This window comes from Pterocles gutturalis, unplaced genomic scaffold (assembly GCF_000699245.1).
Source record: "Pterocles gutturalis isolate BGI_N339 unplaced genomic scaffold, ASM69924v1 scaffold32724, whole genome shotgun sequence".
Taxonomy (NCBI): Eukaryota; Metazoa; Chordata; class Aves; order Pterocliformes; family Pteroclidae; genus Pterocles; species Pterocles gutturalis.
This window is the reverse complement of record NW_010134246.1, coordinates 17,928-35,650: the sequence shown is the minus strand read 5'-3', so window position 1 is coordinate 35,650 and position 17,723 is coordinate 17,928. Positions and strand designations below refer to the sequence as shown.

The window sequence follows — 17,723 nt, the reverse complement described above, 5'->3', positions numbered from 1 at the left end:
ACCTTAAGGATTCTGTGATTCTGTGATCTGTGAGTCACTACAAACTGTGAGTGATAAGGTGGATTATCTATAGTATAATTTCTATCTATATAACATGGTAAGGATTTCATTTTTATTTGCTCCCTAGGAGCTGTCAGGGGTAGCCACCTTAAAATGAATTTGAGAAGAGCACCTTTTGGTGTTAAAAGCTAAAGAGAGATGAACAGAAGGTTTAGGCAAAGAAACTTACATGTTGTGACAAAAGAAAATGGAATTAAAGAAAGTATGTTTCACATGGATTTCTCAGGTTCGATGCTCAATAGCCTGGCAGCTGTAGTTTTTTGAAGCTCTGAGGTCTCCCATTTTTCTGTTAGGTCTTATTGTTTTATCTAAATGCTTTGCATTTGTTTTCTTTGTTGATCCCCCTCCTGAGGCTGTTTCTCTGTTCTCTTTGTCTCTGTTTATCTGCTTATTTTTTCATACTTTTCAGTAATGCCAGGCCACAAACACTGAAATCTTTTAAGCTGTCATTGTAATATTCACTGTCATTGCTGTGGAATGATAGCTTTAACCTCGCTACTGTATTTTCTGAACCTGAACTTTCTCTGACTCTGCTTCCCATGTTTTGCTTCTTTACATGTGCTTAGGGCACATCATTTTCTGGGAAACTGCAGATTCCCATCCTACTGCAAGACTCCAACGCCTGATGTACCAGGTTCTTAGCCCTTGGCAGTTTCAGAGTAACAGTAACAACAGTGCTTTGGTGGGAATATTATATCTATGCAACAAAAAAGATGAAGCAAGATTCTTAAAATGGTTAGCTTTGTTCAGAAAGAGAACAAAATCAGCTGTTAAAATGCCCAGTTCTACTTTACTGTTACTCCAGTCTTTTCTGAATGTTTGATACTGCTTGATATTGGAATGAGGAAAATAAGTTCTTGTGTGTATTTTTCAATGTGGTGTTTGTAATGTAATTCCTTTTGCTTCCATGTAGTAGTATTGCCAGCAGGTAAACAGATTGAGGAGTAATAGCTTTAACCAAGACTTGGTTGTGTTCTTCTTAGCCTATTACTCTACTGATGGAGTCATCAGATGCAATGAATCTCGCTTGCCTAACAGCTGGATACTATAGACTGCTGGTTGACTCAAGGCGCTCAATATTTAACGTGGCCAACAAGAAAAATACAGTGAGCCGAGAAACAGGTATTCGTTGCACAGTATGTTAGCGATGGTCCAATGTATAAAGCAGAAGCCAACTTAGGCTAGTGCACCTCCAGATAAATACAAGGCTATGCTAAATGAGATCTGATTGCTGGCTCAGACCTAGCACTGCAGTGTATCAGTTCAGCTTTATAATGTTCTAATACTCAGCCTATGATAGCATCTTAATGGTAAACTAAAGCAAGTGATTAATGTCTTTCATACTGTAGTGAAACAGATGCATACTCCCTGTGAGTGTTATTATTTTATATGCCTATATCTTTTGTAAGAATACAGCTGGTGTAGGAGAAGCTAGCTGGGATTTGGTTTTGTGTCACTATTCCTGGAATAGCATTTCTACTTAGCTGAGGTTTAGTCTTGTATTGAAGTGCAAAAGTACCAGTTAAACTTCAGGTCATTAAATCAACAGATATTTGACTCAGAGCAGAGGTGAGTTTGAAAATACTTTTCTGAAGTGTTTGATGGCCCAGCTGTCTTATTCGGAGTGTTTATTGCTCAGCACTAACAAGTTATTGTTTAAAAATTACATGACTTGCTCTTCGGTTTCACAATGTTGATTTTATTTCACCATGCTATAGGAACTGAAAATAGAGGGAAGCATAATCTCCTTGCTTCTGAGTGGAATTTTATACCAAAAACTACCACTTTCCTGGCTGAAGGAGATCAAGAGACTCAAATGTCCTTTGCTGATCCAAAACAGAAGACTGTAGATGTTTCTGAAAGTCTGTTATGTCAAAAAGAACACAGACACCTGTACATAGAAAATACTTATAATTCAGGTGGATTTGATCAGCATCTGGCCAAGCAAAGTGACCCCACTGAAGCAGAAGAAAGCGGAAATTTTAATCAGCCTTCACTGCTGTCACTCTCAGGTTTGGAATCTAGCAAGAAAGCACAGGATTCTCCCAGGGGAGCAAAAGTTTCCTTTATATTTGGAGATCACAACTTGGATGGTATCAATCCCCAGACTCTTGGCTATGAAAGGCTTTTGGATGAAAGTCCAGAAGTACTAGAAAAACAAAGAGCCATTTATATTAGTAATGCAAATGACATTAAAGGCCTGGAGTTGTCACCGGATGCTGAAAGCATTCAGTTTGCTACAAATTCTGTTTACGCAACTATAAATGATAGTAAAATATTTGGAGCTGCGGAAGGGATAGAAGAGCCTTTGCTACATGATATTTGTTATGCAGAAAACACAGATGATGCTGAAGATGAAGATGAAGTAAGCTGTGAAGAAGACCTTATGGTAGGAGAAATCAATAGGCCTGCTCTTCTCAGCCTGTCTGGTTCTAGTGATGACATTATTGATTTGACTTCACTTCCACCTCCGGAAGGTGATGATAATGAAGATGATTTCCTATTGCATACCTTAAACATGGCCATTGCTGCTCCTCCACCTGGCTTCAGGGACAGTTCAGATGAGGAAGACTCTCAGAATCAAGCACCACAGCCTAGAGACAACCAGGAGCAAGCCAGTAATCTAGGCAATGATGACATTCCAGTGTCGCTTATCGATGCTGTCCCTACTAACACAGAGGGGAAGTGTGAGAAGGGGCTAGATGATGCTGTAGTCTCTACACTTCAAGCGCTAGAAGCTTTGGCTGCTTCAGAGGAACAGCAGACGAATGACAATTCAGGTTCTTTCACGATAGTTACATTTATTCATTGAAAATCATTCCATCTCATCCATTTAGCTTTGGAAATACACCATTTTATGAGGGTTGGTTGTTTTTTCTTTTTTGCTTTTCCTTATTTTTTGCCATCATTTTGCATACATCATATTCCATATTATTTAGTGGAACTGCCGTTATGTTACTAAACTACCTGTCCCGGGAACTGTGCAATAAAGTCAGAGTATTCTCACAAAGCATATTTTTGTCTCTAACACACTTTGCTTGTCACTTATCCAGGTGCTTCAGCTGCTGTCATTTAATTGACTCTTATTTTTTGTGGCTTGCAGGTGTAGCTATCCTGCGAGCATATAGCCCTGAGTCATCTTCAGATTCTGGCAATGAAACAAATTCCTCTGAAATGACTGAAAGCTCTGAACTAGCCGCAGCACAGAAACAGTCAGAAAACACTGCACGTATGTTTTTGACCACAAGTGAAGGCTACCAACCCCTTGTGGAAGAGCAGACTGAATTTCCCATCGCTAAGAATCAGGCTGGAGGGCCAGGCATGAAGCCCTCACAGCCTTTGGCTGGTCATCAGGCTGCAGAGCTACAGTCAAAAGTTGTGCCTTCAAAGCAGATTCTTCATTCAGATAACATGGAAATGGAGCCAGAGACCATGGAAACAAAATCTGTCACTGATTATTTTAGCAAATTGCACATGGGATCCTTGGTATATTCTTGCACTAGTAAAAGGAAAAATAAGATGACAGACGGTGAAGTAAAAGCACCCTCTGATGGCAATGCTACTGTGAAAAAGCAACAGGGAACTAAAAAAGCAGAGACTGATGAAGATCTAAAAGCTAAATTTGGAACTCTTTCAGCAAGAGACAGTCAACGCCTAAGCACTTTTAATGTGGAGAGAACTGCCTTTCGCCAAAGATGGTATGCTGCCGATGAGGGGGCAGCAGATAAGCCAAGCCCAGAAACAGTGAACGGGAAGACTTTTCCAAGAGTTCCTGCCCTTGGTAAAACAGAAACTGACTGTAAGGATGAAGTGGATCCTGAGATGGATCAGGATAATACCTCGGGGCTTAGCCAAGGTGAAAACTTTCTGTCAGATATGACTCCTGTGTCTTCAGCCAAAGACCTAAATGACACAGAAGATACCGATTTATCTGCAGATGACCATCCTTCAAAGCTTCCAGAAGCTGAGCAGAGCGTGGCTAGACTTTGTGAATATCACTTGGCTAAGCGCATGTCTTCTCTGCAAAGTGAAGGCCATTTCTCACTGCAAAGCTCCCAGTGCTCTTCAGTGGATGCAGGATGCAGCACAGGCAGTAGCACGTGTGCTACCCCTGTTGAATCTCCTCTTTGTACCTCTGATGTTAAGCACATTATCTCTGACCCATCAATGAAGGGCATTGGCTATATTCCAGCAGATGAAAGAGCTGCCATTCTTCCAAACCATGGAACGACATACAAGGACCTGCACCAGCAGCCTGAAGCCGTGTGTCACCGAATGACAGTGCCTGTCGTGCATTCAGCCATTAATGCTGAACCACTGTTTGGCACTTTGAGAGAAGGATGTCATCGGATCCCCAAGATAAAAGAAACTACAGGTACAGCAGTAATAAAGTGTTTCTTATGTTTGCTTTTAAAGCTATGTGTAAAGCATGAGGACTAGGTGTGATATTTACATTATCTTTATCTGAAACTACATCATCCAGCTATAGAAGGCAGTGGGATTAAATCTTCAGTGTATCTGTTGATTTTAGTTGTGTGTGTTCTTATGAGCTGCTTACAAAGATCAAATTTTTTAAAACCTCTCCTTACAGTTAAAAATATTTGGGGGAACACTGATGGAGAGGCCTCTCTTCCACTCTTTGGAAGCCTCTCCAAAATCCATAGTCATTTGAGTTCCAGGATACTTGTTAGATTATAAAACAACTTCACAAGGTGTGTTAATCTAGGAGAGAAAAAACTGATTGATTTATTGAGTATCTTATATGCTATGTTAGCAGATTGTCAAAACAATGCCAGTATGAATAAAAAACCTCTAAATGTAAGGATGAGAAAATGTCACTCTCTTATTATGTATTTACTTCACCATCTGACAGTAGGTGTTTCCTTAAAGAGTAATTTACATACAGAACCATTGCTGCATTTTTAAGTTCCAATTTCAAGAGATTTTATGAACTTTCTGTTATTAAAAAATGGAGTTTTTCAGAGATAGCATTGAAAATTCTTCCAGTTGGGGTTTTAAATATTTCCCTCTTCCTGGGTTGCAGCCCACATGTGGCAGTAGTGTGTGAATGCATGAAAATCTAAAAGTGGAACAGACTAGGACCTAGAATGAGAAATGTTATTTCTCTACTACAAAATCCACATAACCAAACCAAAATTACCATGAATGCATCTTTCCATACCCTCTCAGGTATAGTTAAAGAAGGTATTTTAATCTGAAAATATTAATCTAATTAGTTATTAGAAAACATGAAATCCATATATTCAGTGAGACTTAGGATGTTTTATAGATTATTTTCTATTCCCTTTTTTTTTTTTTAAATGAGTCTGCTGTAGTGGAATGAACAATTAACTATTCATAAGTTATAATTTGTTGATAGATTTTAAGAGGCATCTTACTGAAATACAAAAGGCATGAGAAACTAGAAATTAATTTTTTGTGAAATATTTTGAGGAATGGAGACTACTGGGAAATTATAGGATCCATTTGTCCTGACTGTTAAAGATATTTAAAAGTTCAGTCTCTGAATATTATCAGGGTGATGCTTAATTATTCTGTCTGCTCTTCTACTACCCCTAGTGTAGCTTTCACAGAGCCTGAAAAGGGAAGACAAGGAGGCATGCCTACAGCTTTTCCGAGACAGCCTCTAGCTGACTCCATCATGCTACCATCCATGCTATCAGAATCAAAGGTGCCAAGTCAAAATCAAGACTCTTGTGACATTCCCAAAGTAAATCAGGGTTGTGGGGCAACAGTTAGTTTATGGCCATATGACATGATAGGAGGAAGCCTCAGGATGCCGCACAACAGGAAAGTGCTGAGACGCAGCAGCAGCATCATTGGAGAATCTGCAGGCATTGAAATGCTGTTTGAAAAGAAGGCAGCTGCAGCCAGCTTGAAATGCCTGGACAACACCCGAAGGGACGAATCCAAGTCGGAGAGAAAAGTGGAACTCCCTCTGGGCAAAAAGCTGTCAAAAAGTTATTCCCAGAGTTGTGTGTACGTCAGCACTGATAGGAAGGACAGTAAGAGGTGTTCGGGCACCGGCGCCAGCCAGAAGGACTCCAAGCAGTGTCGAACGTTGCCCTTGCGGAAGCTAGACACCAGCGCCTGGAGGTGTCATGGCCCCTTTAGCTATTGTTTCTTAAGCAAAGGAAATGATGACGATGATGAAGATGATGGAGACAGCCATCAGCTCCCGTGTCTCTTTGAACCACAGATGCCGTGTGAGCTCGCAGAACCAGTTGGTCAGTCGTTTTCCAGTGAAAATGAGCAGGAAGTCTTGGAGTCCCCGAAAGCTGCTGAGCCCCCACAAGATGAGGCAGTCAACACACAGGAGAAGAACAGTGCTGACACTCAAGGTGGCCAAATTGATGTGAATCTCAACGATGTGGCCTTCGATGCACGAATCACACGAATAAATGTGATGAAAGAGAAGACATATGCAATGCCTGATGGATTTATTGCAGCACAAAAGGATGCCAATGAGCTACTCTCACTGGTCCGAGCAAGTATGGGCAAGAGAGAAGATTTACATCCAGAAACATATGACCTTAAACTTTCTAAGTACAAACAACTGTTATCTATGGAATCAAGACAGTTGGGAAGTGCCTGCAGGAAAATGGCCATGGCTGATAAAAGCCCTGAGGAAATGCTTTTAGCTATGACTTCCAGCTTTCAAGTACTCTGTTGCTTAACAGAAGCCTGCATGCGTTTAGTTAAAGTCATGAACTCGGAAACACAGCAGCAGGAAATTATAGCTAAGATAGATGAGGTTGTAATAAACTACATTTGTCTTCTGAAGGCTGCAGAAGCAGTGTCAGGCAAGACCTCCAGTGATCCTAGCATTAAACTCTTGGCTCGACATTCGACTACCATGGCCGCTATTGTAAGCACACTAACACGTTCTCTTAAAATGCTTTTAAATAAATAAAATAGAAAAGTCACTTCATAATCTACCTTTGCAAAGCCATACATAAAAAACTTTTATTTACTGTATGTGTATGAACTAATGTAACAAACTCAGCTTTCTCTGTATATTTTGTTATTTTATATAAAATAGTTATGAGATTTAAAAAAAAAGTTAGTATACTGAACACTGACAAAAGTAGTTACCAGATCTGTCCTTCTGTTTATACAAACACAAAAGCCAAAAAAACCCCTTTCCCCAAGACCAGAAAAAAACAAACAGAAAAAAATCCCATATAGGAGCAAATTGATGTTTGGCTATTTTCCATATAGTCAAATCTCCGGTTGTATGAAGTAAACTTTTAAAGCTTGTTATGTCAATGAAGTTGTTTTTTGTTTCATCCAAATTTTCACTTGGAGAATGCTCCATGTTTGGAAATGAGAAATTAAATCATAATGTATATAACACAATATTTAATGTTTTAAAATTATAATTTTTAAGCATTGAAAATAGCAAAAAGACATTTAAAATCCAAGAGACTATTATAACTTACTAGAGAGTATATATATATAAAAAATAAATGACTCTTTTGTTCATATGTTCTGAATTACCTGATTCTTCTTTTCGAGGAAGTTCTATATTTAAAAAAAAAGTATTGAAAATACCAAGTTCAGAGGGTATCTGATGTATTGAACTTTACAGTGTTAACATTTCAGATAGTGAAGGTAACTGTGGAAGACTGAGGACACAGAAATCAGAGAGGTGTTGTTCTCTCTGAAATGAAAGGTTGATGCCATACTGGTCAGACCAGAATGTACAGGGCCGGTCTACACACTTTTTTAGAGAGAGGACCATCAGGAAATTCCTGTGCTGTTTACTGTTTCATCATATAGCTATGGTGCATCTGAACAACATGAACTGCATCTATTTTGTTAAATATTTTATACTTCATATTTTATGATTCTGAATGTTTAACTGTAAATAAGTTAGAAATAAAATGGAGTTTTCAGAATACAATAAATATCTCTGAAATATTTCCAGCCAGAGACAGTTCTTCTCTGAGTGATGACAAAGGCAATTTGTGAATAATCTCTCCCATCTGAACTTTTCTGGTAAGCATTTTGTAGTCTTGCATTTGAGAGACAGCCAAAGCAAAAGCTCTCAGTTTCACTTGACAAATAGGCTTTCACAAGAGCATCTGTTAAACTTTTCAGTCACTGAGGAGCAGCAGCCCTTGTGAAAAGTGCAGAATACCATTTTCCGAACGGGTGTAGGTAATTTTCATCTGTTTCTCGTAATGTTACATGCAAAGAGTGTAACCGCTGTGTTTTGAAAACTTACCCATTCAGCTGAGGCATGTGTGAAGCTTTCTTTGCTGAACTAGAAGGACTAAACCAACAAAATTAAGTTTTTGACATGGAAATATTTTCCTGCATAGAGCAATGCACTTCACTATGAAACCGAGACATGCTTTTTCCTCCGACTGCAGAGAAACATGTCCAGAAACACAGTATCAGAAGCTTAATCTTTTGTCTGTAGGAGAAAAATCTGGTTTCCTAGCCCAATGCACTTGGCACGCAGACCCACTCTTGAGGACAGCTCAGAGGTAGGCTGCAGGCTGAATTACGTTGGTGGTGGGTGAGAACAACCTGTCCCATGTGGTGCTCACAGTCAGCACTCTCATTCTGGCAGCCCAGAGAGTGGGACTGTCTGTGCTACTCTTTTGCTGCAAGTACCAGTGAAATTCTTTTGGTGGTTTTTGAATATTTCATAGTGGGGAAGAAACAAACTGAATTGTTGTACTGGTACATATTCCTTGACTGGTTTGTGAATTTATGTAAAAATGTCATCAGTGATTTGGAAATACTAAGTTTCAAAAATGGATTTAGGATTGTCACAACTATGCCTCGACAGAGATCATAGGGATGTGGCACTTTGAAGGTTGCTAGTCCAGTCCTTTTCATTCCACTCCATTTCATAAATTGATCTAATTTTATTTCAAAGGTAAGTCGATTTTTCTTGTCCTTACTGTTTCAGAACTTTTCTGATTGTAAACCTGACCATTTTGTTCCCTAAAGTTAACAATGGTCTTTTTTTGTGGCAATATTCTTAGGTTTAACTAGTGGGGTTTTTTCCTCTCCTTTTTAATGCATTTTCATAGGATCATGGAATAATTTGGATTGTACAGGACCTCTGGAGTTCATCTAGTCCAGCTCTTGCTCAAAGCAGGTCTAATCAGGTTGTTCAGGGTCATTTAAAGTTGAGTATCGGTCACCCTCCAAGGATGGAGGTCCCACAGCCTCTCTGGGCACCTGTGCCAATATTTTACAGTCTTTATGGTTAAAAAAAAGAAAAATTCCTTATGTCTAATTAGAATTTTCCATGTTCCCACAATATCCATTTCCTTTCATCCTATCACCGTGCACCCTTTAGAAGATTCAGGCTGTGTCTTTTCTGGTATCCTTCTGTCAGGTAGCTGTAGGCTGCAGTAAAGTCTTCCCTGAGCCTTCTCTCCTTCAGGCTGAGTAAAACCGGTTCCTACAGCCTTTCCTCATATATTGTGTGCTCCAGCCCCTGACCACTGTGGTGACCATCCACGGGACTCAATAGTGTGACTTCATAAACCACCAGCATGTTCCTATCTCAGTTTTGATAAAAAGGATCATCTAGACCAAGCTTTCTGAGTCACCTCTTAGATGATGATGCTGTCCCCCAGGATTTCAGATATCCCCATCTGGTACCATGCAGATGACTCTCTTGTAATCATTCCACACAGAATTATATGCAAGCTTTTAAATGCTGCCTTATGAGGACTTGTACAACAGCACAGCTGCTGGAAATAATTTGTATGTGGTCTCTTCAAATCACATGCAATCACAGGCATGTTAGGTAGGTGTCTCATCATCATCCTTTGTCAGTAAGTGTTTTCATCTTTCTTCCGGACTCCAGGGAGACCTTATTGCAGCCTTTCAATACTTGGAGGAGGCTTATAAGAAAGATGGGGACAGACTTTTTAGTAGGACCTGTTGTGATAGGGCAAGGTGTAATGGTTTTCAACTAAAAAGGGGGTAGATTTAGACTAAATATAAGGAAGAAATTTTTCATTATAAGGGTGGCGAAACACTGGCACAGGTTGCCCAGATAGGTGGTAGATGCCCCATCCCTGGAAACATTCAAGGTCAGGTTGGACAGAGCTCAGAGCGACCTGATCTAGTTGAAGATGTCCCTGCTCATTGCAGAGGGAATTGGACTAGATGACCCTTAAAGGTCCCTTCCAACTCAAACTGTTCTATGATTCTGTGATTCTGCTTGTCCTGTCCAGGTAAGGAGATCCCTGGATAATAATAGAGATAACTGTTAGTATTTCTGAAGAGTGTGACCTTGCACATCAGTTACTACTGAATTTTAACCTGTCTCTGTTAATCTCCAGCATTAACGTGTCCCTGTCTTCCTGTGTGGCATCCTAATTGATTCCTGCATTAATTGTATGTCTCAACTTCATGTCATCAGGAAATGTCATCAGTATGTACCTACTTCTTGCACTAAGTCAGAAGGAAATACTAAGATACTGTCATCTGGAATATGCTATACTTTTATAAATTTTTATATATACTCTGTATGTTTAGTGTGTTTTTTTTAACTTGACAAAATGATGGGCATCTTCATGTTTACGTCGCTGAGTTCAGTCTATTTTCTAAAATAATATTTGGCAGACTTTGCCATTTTGAAATTAAGAAACAAAGCTGCATACCGACGCATCTTTTCCTTACATTTAATTACAACTCAATCAGTTCGTGATCACTGGAAGAGTCAGAATGCTCTGTGATGTCCTCCTCACTGCTCACCAGAGATGTGAAATACTCTCTCTTACACTTGCACTTTTTCGAAGCTGTGGAATGGGCTCTTCCATAACGGTCACTTACACAGTTTATATCCTGCACTGAAATCCAGTTAAAGTTAGCAGTATTTTATCAGGGATTAATTTGGCTCGATAGGGTATAACTGTAGCGTTGTAGCAGTGCATGTTAAAAGCCAAAGTGCCTCATTGCACTAAGCACCAAACTGGTACAAAGTGAAAACTTTGTTCATGTCACAAGTAGCTGATCACTGAGCCCATGGCACTAACATTAACCGGTCTTTATAATTTGCCGTTCCAAGCTCAGGAGCAGCTGTTCTGCACCAAAGGAAGTGTTCTCAAGCAAAATGACCACAATCTTCCACGGCACTACCTGGTGTATTATCATGCAAGGAACAGCCCTTGTGTGTTATCAGAGCTAAATTTTGCCTAAGTGATGGAGCACGTGAGGTACTCACTATTAAAAAAAAAAATTACATTTTCCTACATTTTCCTGCAGGTGTTCTCAAGGTGAAATAGAACATTTTCTGTCAGTGCTGATGGAATCTGGGAGATGCTGTTTGGTGAAAATTTCTGAGATTTGATAACACTCCCTTTGGAGGCTTTGAAACAACGGGTCCGCGGAGAGCAAATTTAGTCTTACAAGATCTCGAAGTGAATCTCTGATTCATAAGGAGGAAAAAGAAGGGCAATCTAACCTAGCAGCCTGGCGTACTATAGTAAATGTAAACCTTTCAGTATTGATTTTGAAGTGCACTTCCATTCTGAAAAGAGGATTCTGGTATTAATGACACATTTTTATGCAATAGGCCATATTTAGTTGCATATTAAAGTTCATTTTGTAATTCTGAAAAAAGACCTATTTATTCTCAGCCTGCAGATTTAAGGAGTAAAAAGGAGTGTGTTATGTCTTCTGCTCCACTAATAAAATCTTCTAAATTCTTTTTTTTAAGTGGTTGTCTCGTCACACTGGGTTTATGTGGACCTTATTGCTCAGGCTTGTGGGATATTTGCTTTTTATGGTACCTGCACTTGCAACCATCTTCTCACATTCTCAGCACATTATATTTGAGATGTTACCTAGACCTATTTCATTCTTTCTCAACTGCCAAACAAATTGTTTCTTGTTCATTTAATTCATCCTTATTTCAGGATAACCTTTTTGCCTTCTCTGATCCGTGAGATTTGAATTCTGTCTTGTTGCCTGTGTAAGAGGTGCCTTTATTGCCTCAGAATAAGACATGACCTTGTGTGATCCCTTTGCAATACTTGTAAAAGTGGAATGGGAGGGCATCAGGAGCTTAGATATTAGCCTTAGAAACCACAAAAGCCTCTTTTCATCCGCGAGGCCAAAACCTCAAAATATTAATATTGGCCAAGTTGGAATGCTTGCCACCATCTGTGGCACCAGTGGGGGGCTTTCATTCTGACACAACCAGAAATGGTTGTCCTAAGACTTGTGCTCAAGTAGGCACTTGCCCCGAACCTTTCTATCATAACATGAAGGCAGGACCTCTCAATCTAAGTGACCAAGGGATTACTGCACAGACAAAGTCTCTAAGTCAGCACTGCTGTTCCTTTAACTATGAGAGCTTTCTCTTATGGTGGCAGCATCAAGAAAATTTCCACTGGGGAATGACCCTTACATTTTCTCCGCCTTTCCAAGAAGTGGCATTAGATATGTTCCCTCTGGGTTTGACAATCTGTTTGGGCAACAGGATCAAACAGGGACTGACCAAAGTACAGGAAGCTTCACATCTATTAGATGATGGAGTTCCACTTCATCTGAGCTGCATGCAAGGCTTTCCATAATATCTAGAGGTGTTCACTCAAGTGAGGACTTGACCACTCAGCTATCCTTTTTTAAACTCATTAACCTGGAGAGGGTGTGCATAGGTTTTCTTTCTCTCTTCCGGGATTTGATTAGCCCTTGGCAGAGGGTCACACAGAATCACAGAATGTTAGAGATTGGAAGGGACCTCGAAAGATCATCTAGACCAATTCCCCTGCCGGAGCAGGAACACCTAGATCAGATCACACAGGAACACACAGGGTCACAGAGAACTAGACTCCTTTATTAGTAGTTCATCTACCAGCCTCTCCCCAACTTTCTCAAAAAGTCTATCTGAGCTCTACCAGTGGATCTGTGGGGAATAGATTGAAATATATCAGTTGGTGCAGATCAGTTTGTGTTCCACATTACTAATTTCACTCTTTCTTGAACACTCATTCATGTGTCTTGAACAGTCAAATGAGAGTAGTTCAGTGACCAGGCTGCCTCTTGGACAATTCCCTGATAGTGTGGTTAAAGCATATCCACCAGGCCCTGCGTTCCCAGTTTCAATCAAGGTAAGGCAGGACAAAGGATGCTCACTGCAGTGGTGGGGCAGAATTTTAATGTCAAGGCCTCTTCCCTTTCTCAGAGAGACATCTGCTGCTGCTCCTGTACCTGTTATTGAAGAATGTGGGCTGTTTGGTTCATTTCAGTGTTGAAATGCTTTTTTCCATGCTGCAGGAAGGCTTGCTCTTTGAGAGACAACCTTATAAGTAATGGAAGGGAATTAATATTATCATCTAGGTTAGGCTTTTGGGATGATGTGTTTGTTAGTCCTCCTCCCCTTCTGCCAGTTCAGACTGTTCTGAGTTACCTACTCAAACGGAAGTAGTCTGGTCCTTCTTGTAAATTGCTTACCCTTACTGGAGTCAGTTTAACATCTGTCACGGCCTTAAGCTCTAAGATTATTGTGATGTTTCCCTCCACCAAGCAAGTGAATTACAGGAATTTTAATTTGGTGTTCCATGTTCTCAGGGATTCTCCTTCTCCAAAAGATATGGCTTGTTTTGTTGTCATCGTCTCTGTTAGAAAAATTAGATAAAATCATACCAAAATTTATACCCCTGTGGTTCCTTCTTTGACCTTATTCTTCGAAGGCAGACCATGTCTTAAGATGCAGCCATCATTTTTGCTGAAGGTGGTGTCTTGATGTCACTTTGAACTATGTTTTCCTTCACATTCCTTTATGCTTCTAAGAAACATGCCTTATTTTGTATCTTTAATATGAAAAGAACTCCCTTTATACTGCAGTCCAGACTTTCACAGAACATACGGACTGTGAATGTCTCTGACAGATCCAGTGGTTAGATGGATGGTTACTGTTTCTGTATTGGCTATAGAACTTAGAAATAGGTACTTCTAACTGAGTATACAGCTTCTGTGAGACTGTTGAGTTACTGAACTGCTGTATATCTACCATTCTTTCCCCAGGCACATTGCCATCTCTGATGAGCTGCCTCAAGAGCTGCCACAGCAAGTGGTAGTGTCAATCTAGAAGTGCTGTTTGCATGAGGGATATCAAGAACCTCTGATAGATAATTTATGGCAGGTAATTTTATAAAGTCACACAGTGTAAACAGCTGTGGATATTTATTTGAGAGTGAAAAAAAAGGAATAAGACATCCTGAGCTCTGTTAGCAGGGTTTCCTTCAATGTTTTAGATTGTACTTGAGAAAGAATTTAAATGGTTTATGGCATGCTATGTTTTTTATGCCATTGTGCCAAAGGTGATGACAGCAGTGTGAATACATCCTCCATGGTTACTGCAAAAGGAAAATCTCTGCAGTCTGGAGTGATAAGTTGTAGGTGTACCCTCAGAACAGATTTATTTATAGACCATGCAGCAGACCTATTTATAGACCAAGCACCAAGCTTTAGCTTAAAGAAGACTAATTTCTGGTAAGTTCTGTTTCTTTACTGAAGCCCAGTCTCTATTCCACCTGTGAATTTCCATTAAAGAAAAATGGGACAGCAGTCTGTATCAACAAAGATGGAATTAAGCTTATAATAACAAACAATATTATCGTTGTTTCTTACTGCAGGCAAAAGGCCAAAAGAAGATAGTTGCCTCTAATGCAGAATTTGCAGAGAACTGGTAACAACAAATACAGAAACCATTTTTATATCATGATTTGATACAGGAGACACTGAGAGATGACAAATGGTTTTTACAGTGTTTTTCAAGTTGCTTTTCAGAAAGAAAGGATGTTTTGTAAAGCCTTTTTGGCAGTGCATTGCAAGATTCCTTTGTATTGCTTATGCTATTAAAATGACAGCATGGAATGACAGTAAATGTCATCAATAGCGTTATCCTTGAAAGCATTCTTTTTCATGTGCTAAACTGTAAGTTTGTATGTAAGGGGTTTGAAAGTGATGTATTTAGCTGTTAATGGTAACAACCTGAAGGCTTCAGCCAGTGCTCCAGGCTTTGGTTTCAGTGGAAGTGCCGAGTTCCTTAATATAGAACAGGAAGTCTTCCAGTGTCCATGGAAGGACATGATATTAGCACCGCCTCATGGGAATCCCATTTTCCAGATGACTCAGACTGTTTTTGCTGAAAAAGATGCCAAAGGATTCAGTTTTACTTTACTCTTCTCTTGCCTGTGAAATGGTCACACATGCAGCTGAGGATCTAGTCTGTCCCTGAGTTGGCAATGCAGAGGTCGTGAATGCCTGAAAAATTTCCTGGTCTGTAGTTTTGCTGAAACTGATCATCCTGTCGTCCTCGCTGCAATTTCTGATACCTCCTGAATCTTCGTGGACAGCCCAAAGAACAGATAACCTTCATAAAGAATGGTCCCAACATCAAGCTTTTTCCAGTACATAAAACAATGCTTGCGTCTCCAGCTTATCTTCAGATGCTTTCTGCAGTAAGGCAAGAAAACTGCTCATGCTCCTTCTCTTAGTGCTAGTCCAAAATTAGCATGTTTCAGTGGAAAGCTTAAAAGCTTTCTAGCCCCATTGAATAATTATTTTAGGGCTTCTGCTACAGGTCAGTTCTACAAGCAAATAAATTATAGGCACAAATGTAGTCCAGCTAATAGTACAGGTGACTTTTTCTTAATAGTGCTGAACCATCACTGCCTGAAGCAGACAGATGTACCTTATAACTTTGTCCAGTTTCAGCAAATGTAGTGTCTCTAAAACAGTTACCAACGCAGGACACTACTTGGATTAGATACTTAAATAAAAGCTATTTATCATACTGAATTTTGGCTTTTTATAACTTATTGCAGTTTCCTTTCATACATGGCAGATAACTGTGTTTAATTCTTCCTGGTTTACACTTTTTTTCTTTTCACCAGACCTTGTTATTTCCTATTTTATTCCTCCCTCTTTTCATTGTTAACTTTCTTACACTTGAAAACCAGGTCTTTAAAAGGTGTATTGGGTATGTTTCTCATCAAGGATGCTTCATGGGGTTTTGCTTTTAAAAGCAGTTGCTGTCTTCTAAAAAGGAAAATGTTTGCTGCAGCATCTTCTCTTTAAATCACTGACACAGAAAATTAAAAAGAAAATCTACTTTAAATAGATGGAAGAACGGGGAGAGCAAGGCAGCAATGCGTTCCTTAAGGAGCCAGGAAGGATAAGTATTCACCAGAACAAGAGGGCATGACTTTCAGCTGCTTCATTTGTACAGTGATTGGACTTCAGGTAAAATATGGTGTCTGGAAAAAAAAATCCCAACCTTTGCCTTGGAGATGCTTCTGTGGAGACTCCTGCCAAATATGCCCTCCAGAAGGAGAAAGCTGCATCTGGTGGAAGGGTTCAGAGACCTCCACTGAAACCTGGCGAACGTCATGAGGAGCCTTGAACAAGTGCAGCGTCTCTGTGGAGGCAGCCTGCTCAGCACACCTGGCATGAAGGTAAGATTGCAAATTAGATCCTTTTTCATGTTTTGTAAAGTTGTTTCCAGTACTGCTATTCTTCCTTCTGACTGAATTTCTCCTTCCAGTCTTACTGATCTTTGAAAAGAATAGTTTTGAATGTTTTTTCTCTCCTCTCTTGCTGTATGAAAGACCCACGTGAGTAAATTAACTACTGGATGATAAAAAGAGAATGGATTCTACCCAAAGGCTTGTCCTTCATGTAAAACAACACATCAGTACAGTCAGTATAGGTTTGAGGGCTCCTCTAACAGTTGTAATATTACGACTAAAAATTGTTAAGAGAAAATTTTGTGTAACTGAGTTACCCACTGACAACTTTCTTAAACAACATCTGAAGATACTGTGGTCTATATATTTTTATTATTATTTAGTAATTTTTTAAGCTTTATTTTTCCTTCCCTGCTTATTCTGAAATTCAAGAAAATGCAGTTTTCTTTGCAAAGCTTGTTGAAACAGAATCTCATTTAAAATTACATTATTCTTCCTGAATGCCCTTATTTGTATTTGGCAAACTAAACATGAATACATTGTGAGTCTTCTTCCTTGCAGAATAATTTACACCATTTGTATCCATAGGACCTCTGGATTGAAAGGGAGCCGCCTTCTCACTGAGTCTAGTTGTGTGTTCTCAGTGCAGACAGGCAGCATCAAGACTCATCTTAAAAACACCTGGGTTTTTGATGATCTTTCTTTGTAGAAGGGTGTTCTGGGATATCATTGACATAAGGTGTAGGGACTTCTTTTTAATTTCCAATGAAAGCCTAGGATAAAAGGCTAGCTTTAATACTACATTTTTGATTTAAATAGTTATCTTTTGTCAATGATACTTCTACGTCAAATTCCAGATGAGATCTGACCCATCTTTATATAGTGGTATTACTTTGTTCCCTATCTATGGAAAATTTCTTGTCAGGCATGTCACAGGATCCCATTTGCCTTTCATGCCTGAAGCGTACTGGTGGTTTAGAGTCATTCTGTGAATTACTAGTATGCTCAGTTCTTTCTCCTCAGTCAATTAAAACTTATGAACTCCTAAGTTATGGTGGACCTTTTTTCTGTCCCCAGGGTAGAATTCATCTTGCTTGACTTTAGTTGTGTGAATGTTGGGTATCAGGTATAAATCACCTAAATACTCTCTAGAGTCAATGCAGGAAGAGAAAGAGACATCTCCAG

General features: G+C 39.5%; 1 protein-coding gene across 1 annotated transcript; it reads left to right on the top strand.

Moving 5' to 3' along the window:
- Window positions 1-1,043: 1,043 nt before the first annotated feature.
- FRMPD4 (FERM and PDZ domain containing 4) lies at window positions 1,044-6,994 on the top strand (the record flags this gene model as incomplete). The annotated part of the gene is made up of 4 exons (XM_010081529.1): window positions 1,044-1,182; window positions 1,779-2,840; window positions 3,164-4,435; window positions 5,646-6,994. Coding segments are annotated over 4 exons (3,822 nt in total), but the record flags the coding sequence as incomplete, so codon positions are not given.
- Window positions 6,995-17,723: the final 10,729 nt, after the last annotated feature.